Source organism: Carassius carassius, chromosome 2, assembly GCF_963082965.1.
Source record: "Carassius carassius chromosome 2, fCarCar2.1, whole genome shotgun sequence".
Lineage (NCBI taxonomy): Eukaryota > Metazoa > Chordata > Actinopteri > Cypriniformes > Cyprinidae > Carassius > Carassius carassius.
This window is the reverse complement of record NC_081756.1, coordinates 18,954,104-18,976,394: the sequence shown is the minus strand read 5'-3', so window position 1 is coordinate 18,976,394 and position 22,291 is coordinate 18,954,104. Positions and strand designations below refer to the sequence as shown.

The following is a 22,291-nucleotide window of genomic DNA, read 5'->3' as shown; positions in this document are numbered from 1 at the left end:
ACCTGTCTTCTCTGTTTTCCTAAAAGAAATGGAAAACTATTTGAATTTAATTTCAGTATCTACTAATAAGAAATGTATAAGGACTGTTAGAATTTGCTCTGCCTTTGATCTTGTGTAATTTTGTTTAGATTTTGGCCCTCTTTTTATTCTTTATGGGGTTTTTTTGTGTGTGGTGGATATTATGTGATGTATGTTTATACCTTTGTATGTTTTGTTCTCTGCATTAATAAAAATAGAAAAAGAAAAAAAATCTCTTGCTGTGATTTGTATGCAACACGTCGACTGAGTTCCTTTTTTTTCATTTTCATTGTGTTTTTCTTCTTTTGAAATGGCATATTTTTGATAGTTTCTGAAAAAGTTACTTTCAGTTTTATAAAGTTTCGTTCATTATTATTGAAACAAATGTAATTCCATAACTATGCACCCATTTGTAAGGAAGGTTGTAAATTAACTAATTAGCCAATGTTGTCACATCACGTGACAAAAGAACGAACAACCCGAAGACCCGAAAGATGAACTAATCAATTATCTTTCCGGCTCAATACTGCATTCTTTTACTGTCTATGGTTTTAGCGTATGGGTCTGTCACGTGATTAAGGAACGACTCGACCCGAAGACTCATGAGATGAACTAATCAATTCTCTTTCCGGCTCAGACTGCATTGGGTTTAGCGTATGGGTCTGTCACGTGATTAAGGAACGAGTCAAAAACCCAGGGGGGCAGGTTTTCATATTTTATTGAAGCACCCCTGGGCATCGCCATTGGCTAGCGGACCCCCACCTGCTGTTAGCATTCCATTGACTCCCATTCATTTTGGCGTCACTTTGACAGCGAATAACTTTACATCTGAGGCGTTTAAAGACTCCATTTGTCCATTAATTATTTCTAATGAAACACGAAAATGTACAAAAGGCTCCATTACCTTGTATCTTAGGATATGGTCCCGTAGAAGCAGTTTTTGTAAAAAATAGGCTAACCTTTGCGTCATAAGCAGCGACTCTCTGTCGCAAAGTAGAGAAATTACTGTATGGACAGGAGAAGAAGCTCGCAGACAATCTTTTACTGTCTATGAGGCTATCGGGGGGACGAGGAGGCATGAAGTCAAGGAAGATAATTAATCAGAATACTTACCAAAATGTACTCCTGTTCACGCTCGCCTTCTCTGGAAGATTCGGTGGGTAATTCAGATTTATCTTGGCACAGCGATTAGAAGACTTACAGGTTGCTCACGTGAAATCTACATCATCAAGTTCAGTTTGAGTCTGCGCAGTACGCCCGACCCCCAGGAAGCGTGTGCTTCTAATTGACTTCACTTGTCTCCGTTGAATCCAATGGAGTCGCTGTGTCCATTTCTTTTACTGTCTATGCAAAAAGCCGATTGACCCGAACTATGAACTAATCAATTCTCTTTCCGGCTCAAGACGGTATTGACTGACACAGGTGAATTACTACTAGCGCAACAGAACCTATAGAATATTGCGCATGCGCGACTGAACGAATCAACCCCCGAGACGACTCGTTCTTCCCGAGTCACATTAAAGATTCGTTCAAAATGAACGAATCGTTCAAGAACGACACATCGCTAGTTTACATCTCGCGTAATGGCAGCTTCTGCTCCTGGGAATGGAGAAAGTTGCATTCTATCACAAAAACAATAGGAAAACATACTGGCACTCTCCGGTGTTACGGTTTAACTGGTTACCGTGTTATCTGGTGACCAACTTCCTGGTTCAGGTGTCCGCTGCAGATGTGCTGGAACGACCGCAGCAGATTCGGCGATTCTAAAAGCACAAACTGATGTGATATTATTAAGTGTCTAATAAACGCAGACTTGCTCATTGCATGATTCTGATATTCTTGTAAGGATTACAAGTTATTGGTATGATCACCGGTAGCGGCTGAAGTAAGTTGAAAAAAGTTAAGATAAACAAAAAAATAAAAAATAAAGTAAGTCTGTGTTGGCGTGGGTTTCGAACAAGCGTTAAAAGACGGCGTGTGGCGAGACAACAGTCGCTGAATCAAGGAAATGTGATTGTGTTAACTTTTGACCTGTGTTTACCCATTATGAAAATAAACCATAGCAGAACCCTGACTACATTTTATGGTTTGTAATGCTAAAGAACATTTCATGACGTCACAGACAACTGTAAATTTGTGGCTACTGTGGTTTAATTATGAACGCTATCGTTAACTCATATTTACCATAGTAAAATAATTTTCTTTGCTTCTTTATTTTTGTATACTGTAAAAACTTTTTGGGAAAAAAATGAATAAAGGTTGAAATATTATATTAGAAGTTGTTCTTATATTTTTTTGTAAAGTTATCCAAAAGATTCATTAGCTAATCAAAAAAAGAACATTAGATTAACAATTTATTTGAATAAAAATAATCGGTAGAGTAGTCGACTAATCGAAAAAATAATCGTTAGATTAGTCGACAGAAAAAATAATCGTTAGTTGCAGCTCTAGGTGTGACCCTTTTTGCAGCAATAGCTGCAGCTAAATGTGTTTTTTTGTGACCGCAGATCAGTCCTGCACAATGACTTGGAGGAATTTTAGCCCATTCCTCAGTACAGAACCACTTCAACTCTGTGATATTGGTGGGTTTCCTCCCTTGAACTGCTTGCTTCAGGTCCTTCCACAACATGTCAACTGGACATTACCCAATGTGAGAAATGCCTTTAGTTGCTTAAAAGTTTCCATGGGGTCCTTTGCAACCCTGCAGACTATTACACGTCTTGCTTTTGGAGTGATCTTTGTTGGTGGACCACTCCTGGGGTGGGTAACCATGGTCTTGAATTTCCTCCATTTGTACACAATTTGTCTGACTGTGGATTTGTGGAGTCCAAACTCTTTAGAGATGGTTTTGTAACCTTTTCCAGCCTGATGAGCAACATCAACTCTTTTCCTGAGGTCCTCAGAGATTGTGCCATGATTCACTTCCACAAACATGATCCGACTTTGATAAATCCCTGTCCTTTAAATAAAACCGAGCAGGCAATGACACATGATAGTCATCCCAATGACTTGAAAACACCTGAACAAATTTCACTCTTATTTCTCCTAATTTCACCTTCAAATTAACATCTAATCCCAGGGATTCACATACTTTTTCCACTCTCAGAAATGTATGAATGAATAATTTTCTCGAAAAGGTAAATTACACAGAAAATGTTTGTCTCATTTGTTTGATTAGGTTCTGTTTGTTTAGTTTCAGGACTTGTGTGAGAATCTGATTCGGTTTTGAGTCATATTTAATATAGGAAAAATATAGAAAATTCTAAAAGATTCACAAACTTTCAAGCAACACTTTATGCCTGATCGATTTTATATAGACAAATATAGATCTCTATATAGAGCAAAAAATAAAGTATAGAAATAAACGTCCCTTACGGAGTTTTTTTAATACTCTCATTGTACACTGACTGAGTGATGAGAACTTCTATATCAAGCAGATGATCCAGTATTAAAGCTGTGACTGTAAAAACAACCTGCTCCAGTTTCGGTGCAATGTTGATGACAGTTTTTAAGGTCAGAGTGACTTTTCCTTTTTTTTCCCCTATGTGGCCTCAATCTAAGAGTTCTTTCTGTAAGTCTTGAACAAAAGAAAGAGGCTGAAAGCAGCCGTCACCCTGACAGCATGTTTCAGTGCTTTGTTACAGGAAGTCAAAACAAGACCTGCAGTGTGCAAAATGCTGTCACACCAAAACCCTGGGAAGAGATGCAGAAACGAGGAGAGGAAAAGGGCTTGGTATTTGAATTGAGCAGGTGAGGCTATACAGATGCCCTGTTTACTAACAGAAAGGTTCTGTAAAGAGATGGAGAGACAGGGGTGTTGATAAGAAGGAGGCACCGGGGCCCCCAGACATTGTTTAATTCACAGCTACAGTACAGGTCATGCCAAACTTAATATTTAGAGTGAGAGGCAAATGTCTATTGAGAAGGCAATTATCCTTTGCTAATGAACCTGGGCTGTTCATGGTCTGTGCATGCTTTAATTCACTGCGCAACTGGTGTGATATTTCAACAACTCAAGGTCACAGAGGACTTAAGAATTGACATTTAGTGTTTAGTTATAATCACATTTATCCAGAGAAGGATGCTGAAATGTTTAAGACTTGATTGCCTCATTCACAGGAATAAGATACATTCAATATTTGTTCTTCCTGGCCTTGGTCTAGATGTCTAAAAGTCAGTGGTAAAAATAAAATACCGATTATGATTTCAAGAATTTCTGAATTCTACACGTTTGGGAGAAATCTCTTGATTTTTTGTTATTTTAATACTTGTTTTCTCTTGCTTTTAAATAATTTTAGGTCATATTGTGACTTCCTTGTAAGTTTGTTGAAAGAAGTAATAAATTAAGTTTTTCCTTTTCCAAATGTGTTGCTCTTTTTTTTTTTAATGCAAAATATAATTGAACATGTGGAAATCAATAATGGTTTAAATTATGATCTGTTCAAGGCAAGCTGTCACATGACTCGAAGATGTGGAATACAAGTCTATGGACTGTACTTTCTTGGTATTTTATGCCAGTTAATTTTCCATTTTGGAGTTGGAATGCTGCAGAGAGGCGGCAGGTACTTCATGTGTTGTGTGAAAAAGAACAGCTTGAACAATCTGAACTAAATAACAACTTTTGTGTTTCATAGAAAAAGAAAATTCATATGGGTTTCAGGCGAACAGAGGGTCTGTTGATGAAAATCCTGTCATCCTGCCGTGAACTATCCTTTTAAAAGATTTCTATCTTCCTCCCGGCTCTGAGGGGTGGAGAGAATAGTGATTAAGGCTGATGTGGTGTGGCATGTTGTTTTGAGTGTCAGTGGTAAACCCATGTGTGAGCATCACTCAAAGGCACTCTGTGTGCATCTTCCTGGCAGGCTGCTGGACTCCTGCTGAGCTAATCCTGAACTCCAGGGTACTCTAGCTGCGCTTAAACCCTAAACACTTCTCCAAAGAGGAGGGCTGCAATCAGCCTTTGTCATGACCGTGTGACTGCTGCTGTATTTTTGCTCTTTTCCTCATCTTTCTTTCTTTTAATATTGTTAATTTCTTATTTTATCTTGTCACTTCTTCACCTTGCTTTTTCTTGTATCTGTTGTATTTTCCTTCTCCTCTTTTTTTGATTGATGCCTTATCTGAGTTCAAGGAGCCTCCTTTAAAAATCTCTAATCAATAACTGCATGGTCTTACTGCTGCTGATGTGGCCTCACTTTCTCTCTCGCTTAGCTTGAGTGAACATTTGAGCTTAACAGAAACATGAACATTCAGGGATAAAATGGAGAGAGAGGTGCATGCAGCAATGAACAGGGTCCAAGTTAACCAGAGAAAAACAGACATAAGTGACATCAAGGTTTGGAGAATGACAATGTTAATGTAGTATTGGCAAAAAATAAATAAATAAATATTTTGTGTAACGATAAATCTCAAAGAAACATTTTTATATGTTTTTGATTAGTCAGTATCTCAAAAATCATTCAGATCACAAGATATTGTAAATGGCAAATGTTGAGGTGTAGTTTTTTTATGCTCAGCAAGGCTGCATTTAAAAAAAAAAAAAATCAGAATTCTGTAAAAAATAGTAATATTGTGAAATATTTTTCCATTTTAAGAAATGTTGATTATTCTGTGATGTCATCATCCAGGTCAGCTCTCTTCCAATAGTGTCTGTGCAATCAGTCAGTCAAGCGTCCCCAAATAAGCAAGCCAAAGGTGACAGTGGGAAGGAATCAAAACTCCATCGGTGACAAAAGGAGAAAAAAGAAAAAAACCTTGGGAGAAACCATTACTCTATGGTGACCATGTCCAAGATTCCTGTATTGCAAAAAAGATCCATGTTTTGGCTTTGTTTTCCTGTTTTCATACTTTCTGAAGGTAATGATCGAAAAGTAGTTTGACCAATAACATGCAGGCGTTGTATATAATCGAGCCATGTCACATGGGAAGGTGGCGTCTACAGAGAATGGTCAAAGTGATTCAAATACTTCTACATATTAGGTGTGCTTGAAGCAGCACTGCGCAGACCAATTTTTCTTATATAACTTCAGTTTTTTAAACTTGTTAGTTTCAAGATATAAAAAAAGTCAAAACAAGCACCATGACATCAGAGCACCCTACACTTTTTATATGATATGTACAGAAATAATTGTAGTTTGGGGTATTCTAGTTGTAAGTTATACATAAGTGACATTGACATCAAAATTTAAAAACTAAACGTTTTGCTGTACAACCCTGGTGTTTTATCATCTAAGAAAAGAGAAGATTTGAACACTAAAACAACAAAGAATCTAGTGAGAATTTTTCAGTTACAATAAAACCTTGTAAGAAGTCAAAGAAGAAAACTCCCGTTAATAAAACGAGAATTGACAGAGGCGCATGATTCTTGCTTCACAAATGGAGCAGAAACAAATGATAAAAGTTTATCCTTGGACGTGACCTGAAAAGTGGAGAGGAACAGCAGTGAGATAAGAACAACATGGAGAGATGACTCAAGCCCCTAAGACCACTTTAGTGACATCTAATGAGAGCCTGCTTTTCTGTCTTTCTCTCCCTCTTCTTTTATTTGTCATGTGATCTGCAGGGACGGGTGAGTCAATGCATTCCATGGCTGTACATAAAGGGTGTGTATTTTGGGGCTGCAATTTGAGCGATGATGCTAGAGTTGGTCTTTATCTGCACCCTCGTGCCCCCCGCCTGCCGAACTTCAGATGGATTCCTGAGCCGCAGGCAGAGGCAGCTACTGCTTAGCCCACCAGTGACTGAAACCTGATACCTTCAGTGCAGAGCACAAGAGAGTCTGCTAAGCTCTCCTTTTTATCACGTTAAGTCAGGGCAGGCTGCTATTTATTGTCACTGGTGTGGGAGTCAGTGATTTTGCTGGAGGACATTGTTATTAAAAGGGTACATTTAGTGAGACCTGGTGTGATGCGTGAAGTGTTTTTGTCATATTTAGTGTATTTCGTAATTGCAGACTTCATAAAAAATTTTTCGACATTTTCTTTAAATAGTATATTCTTCTCTCTTCTTTCCACTTTCTGTCCATTATGTCCTTCATGTCTCTTAAGTTGTCGTTTTTGTCTATACTGTATTTCCCCTGCCGAAAAAATACATTTTCCTTAATAAAATAAATATCTATATAGAAAAAATAATGTCTTAGCTTCTGCATGTTCTAATGAGTGATATTGTTTCAAAGCAAGAACCCGGTTTGGGTTGCCTGATAATATTAATAATTATAATATCACTTTTTGTCTCTTAGAATTGAAAATTTGATAGTTTCTTTCTTGATTTAGGATGCAGAGGTAAATTTTAGTTCATTATCAAAATCAGTAACATCTCTAAAAATTGTAGTAATCTCATTTTGTATGGTTATATTTATTCTGACCAAGTTTTTATTTGTATTTTTATTTTATTTTTTATTTTCAAACAGAGCTGCCTAATGCTCTCATGACCGAGTAAACGCATCTGCTTTAGATTCAAATGAGTCATGCTGCTTTGTTCTGCTTTTGGCGCATAAACATTTCTTCATTTCATTTTATCAAGGAAAATTATATCACATTAATTATCGTTAACAAATTAACACCCAGCCCTATTTAATACTTACATGAAGTTGGGATAAAAAGAAGTTTGAAATGCCTAAGCTGCAGTATTCTGTTAGTGAGCATCTCAACATTGAAATATATAAGAGCCTTCATGTTGCTTACAGCTGATTTGTGTCTGGTCTGGTCTATGATGAACTAGCAAAACTTTGCTGGTGAAGTTGGTCCACCATGGTCTTGCTGCAGAAGCTAGTTGCCTAGGTCACGTAAGCTAATTTACCAGCCAGAACAGAACATATGCTGGTGAGTAGCTGAGCAGGGGTTGAGTGTGGCTGAACTCAGAAATAATGAACTTGCTTCAAAGGGTCAACAAAAGTTGTGGTGGTGTTTATTTTGCTGTTGGTGTTGATATAATGAAAATGAATAATCCTAGTAGGTCTCATTTTCATTCTCTCATATTTACACTAAATAAAAAATTTCCACTGAGATGGACTGGACATCCATCCAGTGTTTTCCTGACTACGGCCTGAAACTGTAGTATAGGCTCCAGCATTCTGTGACCCCAAATATAAAAAGTGGCTTGGAAAATAATTGTAAGGATGGACAAATTTCACAGATCTTTTCTAACAGTGCACAAACAAACAAGCATACATATGTCAGTAATTTGCTTAAAGCAAAAATAAATTTTAAACTGACGGCTGAAGGTCTGGAATCCATGGCAGCTTTCATTGGCCAAGTCCCGCCCATGAGGCTGTTTGACCGACATGACAAACAACCAATCACAGTTCGTTTTGGTGATCATCACGTTTCGGGGTGTGGAAATGTCGCCACAATAACAGACCAGTGTTTAAAACTCTCGGACGGATTTTAAATATTCTATGCCACAAACTTTATTTTTTCCGCAGTTTTTTTCAAATCCAGTGTTTAGTTGATCCTGATAAGTGCTCATCGTCACAATTATAAACATGATGGCTTTCTTCTTTTGTGAGGGGGTTTGGGGTCACAGCATCTTTGTTTCCTGACGGAACATTAAAGAACGCGTCACACACATCTTATGGAAATCTTGTATAATTCATCCAAACTGATGACGACTTCGAAACTCTTGAAGTGTTTCCAATTTTGTGTGCCATATGCATCAGACATTTTGCCAATGGTCTGTCGGCGTGACGTCTGAGTCTGAGACTACCGGTGGCCTGGCAACCGATTTTGCCCGCTGCCCTGTTTTTTGTTTTGTTTTTGTTTTTTAATATATATTTCACTAATTAATTATATTAAATCACTTTAATGTTTAAACTGACAAGACTTAAAATGTGTGAGAATAATAAACCTTCTTGAGGAAGCAGCACAGGACCAGTCATTCAGATAGCGGATTATAGTTTTAAGGGGGGCTGAGACAACAGATAGGTGGGATAAAGCCCATTTAAATTATTTTATTTTTATTTATTTTTTATGTGATGGCCGTACTAAAAAAATAAGGTTGTTCTTGTTTCAGAATTTGTTAGGTGTATGGCACGACCTGGACGAGTGTGAGATTTCCCGGCCTGAAATGTTGTCCCAGTCTGTCCCTAGCAGTCTTCCCATTCACTTGAACTATACTGATATATGATATCTGCTTTGCGGACTGATTGATTTATATAGTACTTGGCCAATTTGGGATTAATAGTAACAGAAATGTTCCTGAACAGCAGCCTCATAATAGATTAGAAATAGAAATGTAGTACTTTTATTCATCAAGGTCACATTCAGTTGTTTTAAAGTGGCAAAGACTTTCACAGTGTTACAAAAATAAATGTTGGTATTTTTAAATTTCTGTTCATTCAAGAATCCTCAGGGAAAGAATTCACAGAAATATTAAGCAGCGCAATACAGCATTTGATTCCTTTGGTTTAAGTTGCATTAAATTGTAAAACTCTGAGCAAAGTACTCTGAGTAAAGCCTTTCATTTTTATCATCGCTATAGTGCAGTTTTTAATCTTTGTGTATTTTTTGTGTGTGTATGTTTTTATCTACTAGGTATGGCGTGTGGGGGCGAGCTGTCATTCACGCTGGAGCCCAGTGACATTATTGCTGTTCAGGAACAACCTCTGATGCTGCACTGTCAGGTGGAGGGGATCCCACCCATCACCATACAGTGGAGGCGCAACGGAGCTCTGATTGTGGAGGAACAAAACTATGTCATGTTTGCAAATGGCTCGCTTCTAATTGGTCATTTCCAGAAGACCAAGTCTGACGGCTCGTCTGATGAGGGAGACTATGAGTGCATAGCCCAAAATTTCTTTGGGTTGGTCTTGAGCCGCAAAGCCAGAGTTCAGGCTGCTAGTAAGTAGCATTTCAGTGTGTGTTAATTTTGAGATAAAACCTTGCTAAGTTCACACTCCACTTATCCCACCTGTTCATTTTTTCAAAGGCTTTTAATGGTAAATTGAATGGCTTTTACAGCTAATTATATTACATTATATATTTCTCTTTAATGTCTTATTAAACAGAACTTGGTTACATAACAACACTTAATATAATAATAATTGTAATAACTTCATAATAAATAAACAAAAAAAAAATTGAACTTGCACCTTTTTCTGTAAATCAAAAATCAGATGGTGATAACATTACCATCTTAACACTTTCCATCAAGGAAAGCCCAAGGACAAAATGTTATTATATTACATGACAATGTATTATATTATGTTAGTATACATTTGTTGTGTTGGTGTAAAAAACATTTCAAGTACATTATTGTTGTCGTTGTTTCACCCTTGGATGAGTCGCCGCCTCAAATGGGCCACCCCAGTGGAAAATGTCTAGATGTGCCACTCTTAGATTGTCCTGAGAAGCTAAAGTGAGTTTGGTAGAAACCTCTGTCCAGCTCATTTGCAGTGCGATTTGGGTCTTTCACTGAGCGCACCGTGTTCGAGCACGGCATGTTGTAGACTCAGGCTACATTAACTTTAGATGAACTGAACATGAGGGACACAGGGGGCTGGGACAGGCCATTTGATATATCGACAATGGGCTCCTTCTGTTTCTGAAGATAAATTGGCTTGTAGGATCCAGTCTGCCTTTTGTGCGCTGCTGTGGCGCTCCCGGTTGTGCTTGTGTTGTGATTTATATTACTAAATCTCTGGCTCTTCTATTGAACTTAACTGTTAAACCCGGCCATGCTGTGCACTTTCCGCACCGCTTTTGTCGGAGTCACAATAATCTGGAGTGCTGTTGTTTGCCCACTTGCTGGTCGCAGGCCCCAAGGCTAAATTTGCCTTTCTAGCTGTCCATACCCACTGTGGCCCCGTATGAATCGGGCCTTGTTTCCGTCCAGTGCTGAAACTTTGTTACAGTATTGTGCTTGTGATTGGATTTTCATAAACTCAGCATGTGTTTATGGCAACTAAAGATGACTTATTATCATTTGTCCGCTCTCATGCCGTCCAAAATGTTTTTGATCTTTTCATACAGATGCTGGCTAAATATAAAGGGCATAAGAAGAAAGAAAACAGAGAAGGGCCTTATGGAGAGTTCTTTATGTTCTCTTTAGTGGTTAGCAGGAGGTAGCTGAGTCTCGGTTGTGCTTGTAAATAGTAGCCAAGGGTAGAGCGGAGTTGGTCATTAAATGGATGTCAGACAAGTGTTAATTTGAAAGCACATGTCGGAGTTAATGTGAAACTTTGATTTTGTGATTATGTGAGGAATTCAGGGTCTATTGCTGTTATTATATGGTGCTTCAGAGAGAATAAGCTCTTAGCAATCAGGTCCTTTCCCATCAACTTCACACGATCAGGACTTTTAGTAACCCATTACATTTCACACATGAGAATTTTTTTTTTCTTCTTTTTTTTTCTATGCTTAATAATTTTTTCACTACTTAGTTTTATCATAATATATTTATTTGTATGTATATATATATATATATATATATATATATATATATATATATATATATATATTTATTTATTTGTATATAATATATATATATATATATATTTTTTATTTTTTTTTTATTTATACCTTTATAAGTATTTAGATTTGTGTAAATAATTACGTAAATAAAATATATAAAATAAACACATACAGTATATAAATAATTTATATAATATAAAGTAAGTAAATGTATGTCTCTATTTTTCTGCTTTTCTACCAAGTCAGTTTCATATATTTATAGAGTTAATTATTTATGTAAATGTATTTATAAGTATATATTTTTATAAAACATTTTATTATAACAGAAAGTAGCAGTGAATATATTTATTTATCTTCTATTTTATGATAACACAAAGTAGTACTGGATCTTTTTCTTGGGGAAATACTTCCTGGTTTTCTTCCAGGTCAGTTTCATATTTTATGTACTGTAAACATTTATTTATCGTTTGTTATGTTATATGAAATAATAATTTAGTAATGTACAAAGCTTAGGAAATTCTAGCTTGTGAACAAAATGAACGCATGAATCCATAGCATACATGGTCTGAATGAACAGTTTGTAGAGATGTTGAGCTCTGTGTGTAATGCAGTGTGGTCAGTGATGACATGCCTAATTTAACATCTTTTTATCGACCACATCACATGTGCAATTGATTCTGCCTTCATAGAGCAAAACCGTGTCTGCAGACATGTAGCTCTGTGGCTGTATTGTTTAACACAGAGAGACATCTCTGCCCACGGTCTTGTCACACACACACACACATGGGCAGCCCATGCTGTGCCATATCTGAACACAGCAGTCCATTTGTTGGCCTTGCAGTGAGGTGTGAGTGTGATGTGAAGATCGTTGACTTATGAGTGCACACACACACGGTGAAGTGAGACTGACACACCGTGTGTAGACGGTGCACTGCTGTGTTGTGGTACATACTCTGGCTCCGCTCCCAGTGGGCCAGTGGTTACTGGCTGGCCTCTGAAGTTACACTGCCTCTGCCACGCCACAGGGAACAGTCAGCTCGGCTCGTTGGACAGGGGAACCTTTAAACACACGCTCTCCGGGACGCTGATTAGTAAAGATCAACACATACTTTTTAGCACCTTAGAAATGAGTATATGTGAGTTCTGCGTAAATTATGGGTGAACAAAAATTTACCACAGATAGAGGATTTATCTTTTTTCCGCCCAAAACTGTTTATTTGAGCAGTTTGTGCTGGTGCCACAGAAATGTAATGCTCAAGAAATGTGTAGAGTTGTGATGTAACGGAAGTAGCGGAAGATCTTTTCTTCCACATTATGGTGAACATCTAAGTGAAATGAATTACCTAAAAAGTAAAAACTAAAAAAGGTTAATGCTTTGTTCAATCCATTGGTTTTTGATTGAATGGAGACAGATATTAATATGAATTTGAAGTTAATTGTAAGAAAGTGTTGGAGTTTAAGTGGATTAAATGATTGGAGATGTCTGCCAGCATAGAGGAAAAAACTCACTGGTAGTTTCACTGGAAGATCAATATTGAAAAATATGACTGCATGAATTGTTCACAATACGGTCAATACATTTAGAATATAGATGGGATGATTTAAATTTCCTGCTGATTTTCTTGTCACTTTGTCTCTGACCTGCACAATATAGTGTACAAATTATATACACAGCGTTCAGATTATTTTGAAAAATATCATGACTTTATCATGGTACATGGCGAAAAACCACTGTGTTGTGTGCAAAAGAAAATTGTATTTTTTTTGTTTTTATTATTATTTTGTACATCATTCACAGACCCTGAGAAAGTATATCTGTAGAGTTGGGTAAGTGGTATATACCATATAACAGCACTTAATGCCGGCTGTTCATTCCTTTCATGTTCAAACTCATTAATACAACTAGTGCTCTTAGCACAGCCTCCAGTAATAATAGTCTGGGTGCACAGCACACTTCCCGTTTGTCAGCTTGTGTGTAATGGAGGACTCAGCTTTGGTTCATATTGATCAGAGCTGTAGGATCACGACTGATATGAAGGTCACTGAGAGATTGAACAGTGGGCTCCATCTTAATGAAGCATGTGACCACTCTTTGTGTCTTTGTACATTTTCTTTTTATTTTCTGACCTGTGACAAATAATTAAGTGATGTTACAGGTGAGAGGGAGTGTGTGTGCTTGGTTTCAAAGGGAATGATGAGTGTCTACAGTATCAGGGTACCAGCGCTCAGGGCATGGCCTCTTTATCCATGAATCTTTAGAAGTGTACTGGAGAAAGAAAGAACAAGCTTAATGGCCAACTGGAGTCTCACTCTCCTATCTGCAGGGCAACTCTCACACAGCTGAAATGACGTTCTTCTCATTTTACATCAGTACATGTGCGTGAGCAGACTTCCCTCAGGTCTTCAACTACAATCAATGAAATGCTAATAGTTCCTACAGATGTCCTGCTGGAGATAGAGTTTGATCTTCAAGTCATTAAATGGGTTTTTTTACAGACTGCCTTGGGTTTCGTATTATGACATGAGGCAAAATCCATAGTCTAATCTTACTTCCTTCTGTCATTTCCTTTTGTTGTTAAGTTGTTCTCAATCACTTTTAATCTTGCTTGCTCTGTGTATGTGTGGTGGTTTGTACACATATAGGAGACTAATAAACGCATAGGGTAATCCTATTTCAGTAGATCATGTTGAGACTCAGTACATCTTCATCACTTTTTGTGTTTTTGTTCTTTGTTTTAGATTGCGGGCAAAGTGCGCGCAGTCATAAAAAATGGGAGGCACGTGGTAAGTCCGCTCAGAGCCTCCGCGCACACTCTCTGATGACGATTTTTACGTCACGTGCACCATAGTGGACACTAGCTGACACTAGCGGACTCGCAGACGCGGAAAGTATAACAGAGGCTTAATGCATCAACTTTACTCCAATTATATGAACTTACCTGTTTTGAATACTTTATATTTAACGTGTTCGTTTATGTCCAATATTAGTGTTAAACTGTTGGACTTAAAATGAAATCTACTATTGATTTTCACCATTGACTCATTTTGCAGAACATTTAGACTTATAACTTCCGTGCGCAGATACGGGAAATTTGTCACAGGATGCGCGATATGACCGCTGCGTCCGACAATATATGAACTAGCTGTTTTAAATACAGTATTTTTATATTTAACGGTAGTTTATTAGTATGTATGAAAGTATATTTTCTCAATTATTGGTGATTCCATTGGCCAGTGGTTCCCAACCCTTTTTCAACTCGCGGCCCACACAACCAAACACATATGTTTGCGTGGCCCGCTGCAAAAAAAATAACCCCGCTATTGTTGGGTTAATAACTTAGTACTCAGAAGCTAGATTGTTAACTGTCTTTATTGAATGAACTGGCAATGAACAGAAAATAACTCGGGCTGGCACTGCTTGGCACAACTGATGTTGTTCTGTAGCATATGCAGCAAAAATATATAAGATAAATTGGTGGTTTATTCTCAAACCAATCAGCAAGCTTGAATAGTGGAAGCATAGTTACAGTTTAATATTTAATACTTAATTTAATATTTTTTTCTTATTTAATAATATATATATAATAATGTTATTAAGTTATGACTTAGACATTTTTACAAATATGAACAATATTATTATTTCTTTTAATGGTGTATTGACAATAGTGTATTGACTCAGTGTGGTATGGGAACAGCTCCAGTCAAGACTGCAAAGCCCTGCAGAAAGTTGTGCGCTTAGCTGAGCGCATCTCCGGGTCTGCTCTCCGCTCTCTGAAGGACATCTACCTCAAACGCTGCAAAAGCAGAGCTGTTAAAATCATCAAGGACTCTATCCACCCCAGTAATAATCTTTTCAGTTTGCTGCTATCTGGTAAGCTCTTCCGGAGCCTGATGGCTAAAACCGAGAGACTTCAGGCTCCTAAACTCAAGACCAGGGGCTAGATTCACCAAACATTCTTAACCTCCTGAGACCCGAGAGTTTGCCTGGTGTGCATTTTATAATTGTTCTTGCTATTTAGGATATGTAGGACCTAATAAGTATTATACCTAAAATTTGTTTTTGTTTTTGCAGAAAAATATGTCCTCATACGAATACAGTGGGTCTATCTTACTGTATGACACACATAGACTGCATTGGTACAAAAAGTTAATTTGACACATTTTCACAGTTTATTTGAAAATGTAAACATCCTTTGAACTGTGGCTTTTTTTCTAACTAGCTGCCTCTATCTTTACAGCCTGTCTGGAATAGCCCCTATTGGCTGGTGTGAAATGCTGCAAAGCAGTTTCGTTCACTTTGCAAGCAAAGATGCACATTGCATGTCATGCATTGCACATGGGATTTCCCAGTGCAGCCTTGTGCTCTGCATTCATGCATTTCATTCATAAGTTATGCTATGTCCTCGGTAGAGGACATTGGGACTCAATTTCTAAAAAAAATATGAAAAGACATGAATGAAGATGCATATGCAAAATCAATTGATTTTTTTTAATGTTTTAATGTTTTTAATGATTTTTTAAATCACAGATAAATTTTTAGTTTTCAAGATTTATTATTTTTTTTACCAAACTTTGTATAAAGATGATTCTCAATTATGTTATAACAGAATGATTCAATATACCATTTTTCTTTCTGCAAAATGTGTGTAAAATGACCATTAATGGGTTTTCTCATTATATACAATGTATCTATAAACTAAATCTAATTTGCATATTAATGTGTTTTTGGGGCAACATGTAATGAAAAAAGAAGTGTAATAATGGGAGTAATAAATGACAAGATTTTCATAATAATATATATAATATTTCATAGAATATTGAAATATAATTTCTTTCTCTATTCATTTGTTATGTCCCCAAAAATGCATAATAAACATGCTTTTAGTCCCTGTCTCCTCATGTGAGGACATGTATGAAATCACTGTCCTGTTTAATACCAGAAAGCCATATTTTGATTTGAAACACCATAACATTTTCCTTAGATGTTGATTTATGACACATAATTAAAAAATTAGACAGATTTAAATGATAACTACAAAATATTATCATATTTCCATAAGAGTGTCACTAAATTAATTTCAGACATTTTGATGACCAAGGAGAGGGAGTGGTCATGTGAAACATCCAATCATTTGGTATCTCTGAAAAGCCCTGAATGTGCTCTGTACACGACATCTGTACATGACACGAATTAAAACTGTGGCAAAGAACAGTCTCAGAGAAATTCACAAAAATGTAATGTCCTCATATGAGGCCGCAGGGTCTCAAGAGGCTTAAGAAGAAATTTCTTCTTAACTGCTGTTTCTTCTTATTTTTTAACTTTAGAAAAAAGTTAAGAATATTTTGTATTCCCAAAAATTAATCTTAAGAATATTCTTATCTTTTTCCTTAAGATTGTTCTTAAGACAAAACCTAAGAAGAATTCAAATTCTTGAAAAGAATCTTCTTAAAAATAATCGTAAATAACTTCTTAAGTTTAGGACAGCCCCAGACTTGTCTCGGATCCCAAACAATATTATTTATTTAATGAATTTATTGGGTTATATCAAATGAATTGTTATATTTAAGCATTACAACAACAGCTACATATGCATAGTAGGACTAGGGATGTGCACAAGTTTTCTGAAGGGACAGTGATGACTGTTAATGTAAACAATGATCGCTCATGATTAACCTGTGTGTGATGCTGCTTTTTGCTGACTTCAAAACTCATTAGCAACTCTAAAAAGAGTCAGATAGGGAGCTTTAACTTTAATTGAAAATATACAGTATACGGTGCGTGCTTATTATGATTATTAGGGTAATCTACCAGAAGCGCAAGAAGACAATAGTGTGAGTTTAGCAGTGCGTCACGGATTCATTCAGATAATGGCTGTTATTTTCTTCTTAAGAAAAAAAATTAAGATGTTCTTAAGAATATATTTGAGAACTTATTAATAATTTTTCAAGAATTGCACTTAATAATATTCTTACGAACTTTGAATCTGGCCCCAGCCTCTTAACATCTTCATGTCTCCACTTAATATTCACTTTCACTATCAGTAAGATATACATCATTCACTACCTCACATTGACATACTGAAAGTGTCAACCTGCACATTTGCCTCTTGTACATTCCTGTGTATCTTCATATTTAAGACTACAGTATAATGCACATTTGCACATTGTCTCTTGTACATCCCTGGGTATCTTAATATTTAATACTACAGTGTACTTTCATGCACATTATTTTCCATTCTATATTTAATTCTACAGTATACATCTTTTTTTACATTTTATTCTAATATTTTTATTGTTTAGATTTATTTCATTATTTCATAGCTATATTTATGTATATTTTCATCTGTGTTGTATTCTTTAATAATTGCACTGTCCATGGAGCGGACCTGACTCACATTTCACCTCTGGTTTTATATGCTCTATATAATGGTGTATGTGACGAATAAAAATCTTGAATCTTGAATAGTAATTGGCGGCCCACCTGCAATATCATCGCGACTGTGACGAGTGGGGCGGGACCGAGAGCCGTGGGAACAGAGTGAGGCCGGTGGAGTGATTGGAAATGAGCGATACCTGCTCCACTTACCGGTCTCGCGTCCCACTCATAATTCAAATTCTGTTACATTGCCACTATGATGAGCTGAACTGTTTCCTACAGATTAAGAAAGCTGCTTTTTTGCAACAGGCTTTTTTTTTTTTTTTTTCAGTAGAATAATTCAGTGAGTTCATTTAACAAAGAGTTTGTCAGATGGATTCAGATCGATAAATGTGTGTCTTTTTGTGTGATTCATAAAATATGGCTCGTAAGAATCATTTGTTCCAATGTATGTTTGTTATTGAGTACTGGCAGTGAAGACTGTGCTATTTAACAGCATGTCTTGGCATTTTTTCTTCACGGTACTGTCTTTTTATCTCATCACATTCAATTCAGACTGCATGCTCGGTTGAAATATGATCTCTTTCACTGTTGTGCTGCACATTGAATAGCGACGCATGAAACGCTGATTGTTTTCATGGTGTGTTTTAGGCACAAACTCATTTCCATGTCAGAGATGGCAAGGAAGGAGAGAGGTGATACAGGATGGAAAGGAAGATATTTAATGTGACTGTGTGTAATGTATATAAACTTGCTAAAGTCTTTTCAAATATACTATTTGAAAAGACTTTCTCCCTCTCTCACAGACGTTTACAGTAGAAATTAGATAAATTTACCTGGTTCTTTGCTGCCAAGGGGCTTAATGACACCACAGGCAGGTTGTTTGTGTAGCCAGCACATTGAGTCTAATAAAAAGAGGGAGATGTGTAATGTCCAACCACCAGTCGGGCCGCTCTAGCTTACAAGAGGCTATCCACCCATTACAGAGCCCTTTCATTCTTTTAGACCCCACCAGTGTTGCCCAGGCTGCTAGGAGAGCCCTTTCTCCTGCTAAGTGAGGTGACATAGATCTGCTCCTTAGTGCTCAAACTGATAAAAGGCCTCCTTTTTTTTTGCCTTTGTGTTTTTGTGTGTTTTCTGGTTTTGTGCACATTTTTCGAGACACCGGCGCAATTTGCACTTCTGGGTAATTTCAGCACACTGGAGTAAGGAGAGAATGCTGCCATCGTGAAAAAGGGTGTGATTAGCGAGGATCTTTACAATCCCCCTCATATAAAGACCCCTTCCAGCCCCAAAATGGTCACTCTTTCCATAAATTACGCTTCTTCTATTTGCTTGTCGTCCGTCTCTGTGAGCACGCAGTCGATTGCTGAGCTCCCGTCGCTGCCTTCAATCACACTGCCCTTTCACAAAACACATATTTTTGTAAATGTTTCGTCTTTGATGGCTTCACTGCCTCTTTTTCTCCATCTCCTCCTTTTTCTCGTTCTTTATTTCTCCTTTTTGCTAGTGGATCCTCATTAGCCGGGCCTCAGGAAGCTTTTCATGCTTTGAATGAATCATGGAAACGGTACAGTGGATCGTGATGCACAGTTTATTCCTGCTTCCTGCCCTCCTCTTGAGCCTGTCACCAAGCAACTGATCATAAAAGCCCCCGCTCATTACCAAACAGTTCTCCGGGATCAATCGGAACGCATTCCTTTGTTCCCTTTCTTCAGCATCAGTTGTTAAAGAGTTTAAGCTTTGTTAAGTATTAAAGTTGACATATTATGAAAATCTGACTTTTCCAGATTTTAAGTGCTATAATCTGGTCCCCTGTGAATCTACCAACCAAGGAAACATGAAAAAGATTAACCCAGTAACTTTGTTGTTTTGGTAAGCCTTTTTCTGCAAGCGTCTGAAAAACAAACGCATCTGATTTTGCTCCCCTAGTGACATTTGAAAAGGGATGTCATTATATTATCACCGCCTCTTAATATGTAAATATGTTTATACCCAGGGCGCTGTCATTTTGATTTCGGAAGCGAGAACGGTGTACCAGCTCTAATGCCGTGGCGAAAGTTTTAGCAAAGCATGCTAATATTCTAGCAGCTCTATTCTGGAAAAAGGGGGTGGGGAGCAGCAGCTCATTTGCATTTAAAAGAGACAGGCATGAAAAACAGCATCTTTCTGCTTCCACTCAAAATAGGCATTTTCAAAATAATATAATAAATGATCTCTATGGTATTTTGAGCTGAAACTTCACAGACACATTCTGGGGACACCTGAGACGTATATTACAAATGTAAAAAACAGCATAATATGTTTCCTTTAATAAATGTTTTCTCACCATTCAATTCAGCCTTTTTGGGATGTAATTGACCGTCAACTCTGGAGGGGATTTTCTTGAATTAAGTTGGCAAAGCTAAACTTAAAGAAGAAAAAAGGCCATGGACGACTGAAGAGGAAACTGCAAATAAACACCAAACCGATCTTCACATACATAGTTCCCTTATCATAGACACACTTTATGATGAGACATAAGTCGCCCGGGGTACGGTAACCTCGACAGATGAATGTGAGAGTGATAAAAAGGCAGATTGTAAAGAGCATTGGAGAATGAACAAGAAGCAGGAAGCTCCAATAAAAACTCTTTTTGCTGTCATTATTATGAGCTGCCCTTCAGATATTTACAATTCGATTTGACATTTTTGATGGCCATCGTGTGTCAACAGCTAATCCTGGGTGTTGAATGAGAGCTGTTTTGTTGGTCAGACCGGAGTGGAGAACGTGTTGACACATAGCCATCAAAGCAGAGGCGATTACAGGGCCGTCATGCAGGGTAATGGGGGAGGGGGCCCGCTCTTTCTCTGGATTTCGCCCCTTCCTCTCTCTCCCTCTCCACTGGCTTCCTCTCCATCACTCAACAATCCATGTCCTTCCTCTTTGTCCAGTAACCAAGCTCCTCCCTCCCAACCCCGCAATCCCACAAGCCCCCTTCTTTCCTGTTCAGAAGCCCAACCGCACCCCACTGACATGGAGCCCAATGACACATGCTTTCAGGTCAGAACTGCCTCACAATGGGGCATGGAGAAGAAGGGAGAAAGAGGAAAAGCGCTTGAGAGGAAGAGAGCCCTAATTAAGAGAGAACAGGATGGTGGGTAATTCACAGGACCAAATTAGAGACACTTAAACCTATTGTTTTTTGTGTGTGGTGTGGTTTGAGTGTTCTGGTGAATATTACTGAAATCAGATTTTGTTCACATCTTTAGTGGTGGATTTCAACAAACCCATGAATAATACTTTGTAACCCATGCCAACAATGTGATACGCACATAAATGAAACACAGACTTTCCCCCCACACTGTGATGTCAAAGGTGAATTTTAAGCAGGATTATTCCACTCTTCGGTGTCACATGATCCTTCAGAAATCCTTCTAATATGCTAATTTGTTGCTCAAGAAACAATTCTTATTATAATCAATGTTGAAAACAGTTGTGCTGCTTAATGCCTTTGTGGAAATTTTAATAATGCCTTTTTTAGGATTCCTTGATGAATAGAAAATAGAAAAATAACAGCCTTTATTGGAGGAGTTTAAGTATCTTGGGGTCTTGTTCACGAGTGAGGGAAGGATGGAACGGGAGATTGACAGACGGATCGGTGCAGCTTCTGCAGTAATGCGGTTGATGTACCGGTCTGTTGTGGTGAAGAAAGAGCTGAGCCGCAAGGTGAAGCTCTCGATTTACCGGTCAATCTACGTTCCTACTCTCACCTATGGTCTTGACCGAAAGGACAAGATCACGGATACAGGCGGCCGAAATGAGCTTTCTCCGCAGGGTGGCTGGGCGATCCCTTAGAGATAGGGTGAGAAGCTCAGTCACCCGGGAGGAGCTCAGAGTAGAGCCGCTGCTCCTCCACATCGAGAGGGGTCAGCTGAGGTGGCTCGGGCATCTGTTCCGGATGCCTCCTGGACGCCTTCCCGGGAAGGTGTTCCGAGCGCATCCCACTGGGAGGAGACCCCGGGGAAGACCTAGGACACGCTGGAGAGACTATGTCTCCCGGCTGGCCTGGGAACGCCTCGGTGTCCCCCCAGAAGAGCTGGAGGAAGTGTCTAGGGAGAGGAAAGTCTGGGGTTCTCTGCTTAGACTGCTGCCCCCGCGACCCGGCCCCGGATAAGCGGAAGAAGATGGATGGATGGATGGATGGACAGCCTTTATTTGAAATGTAATTGTTTTATCAAATTATTGATTCATTGATGAATTAATTAGTTTATTTCATATATTTCTTTTACGACCCCCACATTTTTGAGCAGTATTGCAGGTTGAAAAAGGGCCCCACATATTTTTAGGGACCAGCATATAACTGTCACGTTAATGAACTTTGGTTCCCTTATTTGGTCATCTTCCTTTTCTTGTTTTAGTTAATTGATTGATCCTCACCTGTCTCCAGTTCCCTCATCACCTGTGTGTTTAAATACCTGGTCTGTTTAGTTCTCCCTTGCCCGTGATT

At 38.0% G+C, this 22,291-nt stretch overlaps 1 protein-coding gene across 1 annotated transcript in view; it reads left to right on the top strand.

Moving 5' to 3' along the window:
- LOC132097349 (immunoglobulin superfamily DCC subclass member 3-like) overlaps positions 1-22,291 on the top strand; it is a 79,792-nt gene that overhangs the window by 5,783 nt on the left and 51,718 nt on the right. Inside the window, exon 2 of the mRNA XM_059503004.1 lies at positions 9,549-9,854. Within this exon, the coding sequence (XP_059358987.1) occupies positions 9,549-9,854 (306 nt within the window). The remainder of the gene's footprint in view (positions 1-9,548; positions 9,855-22,291) is intronic.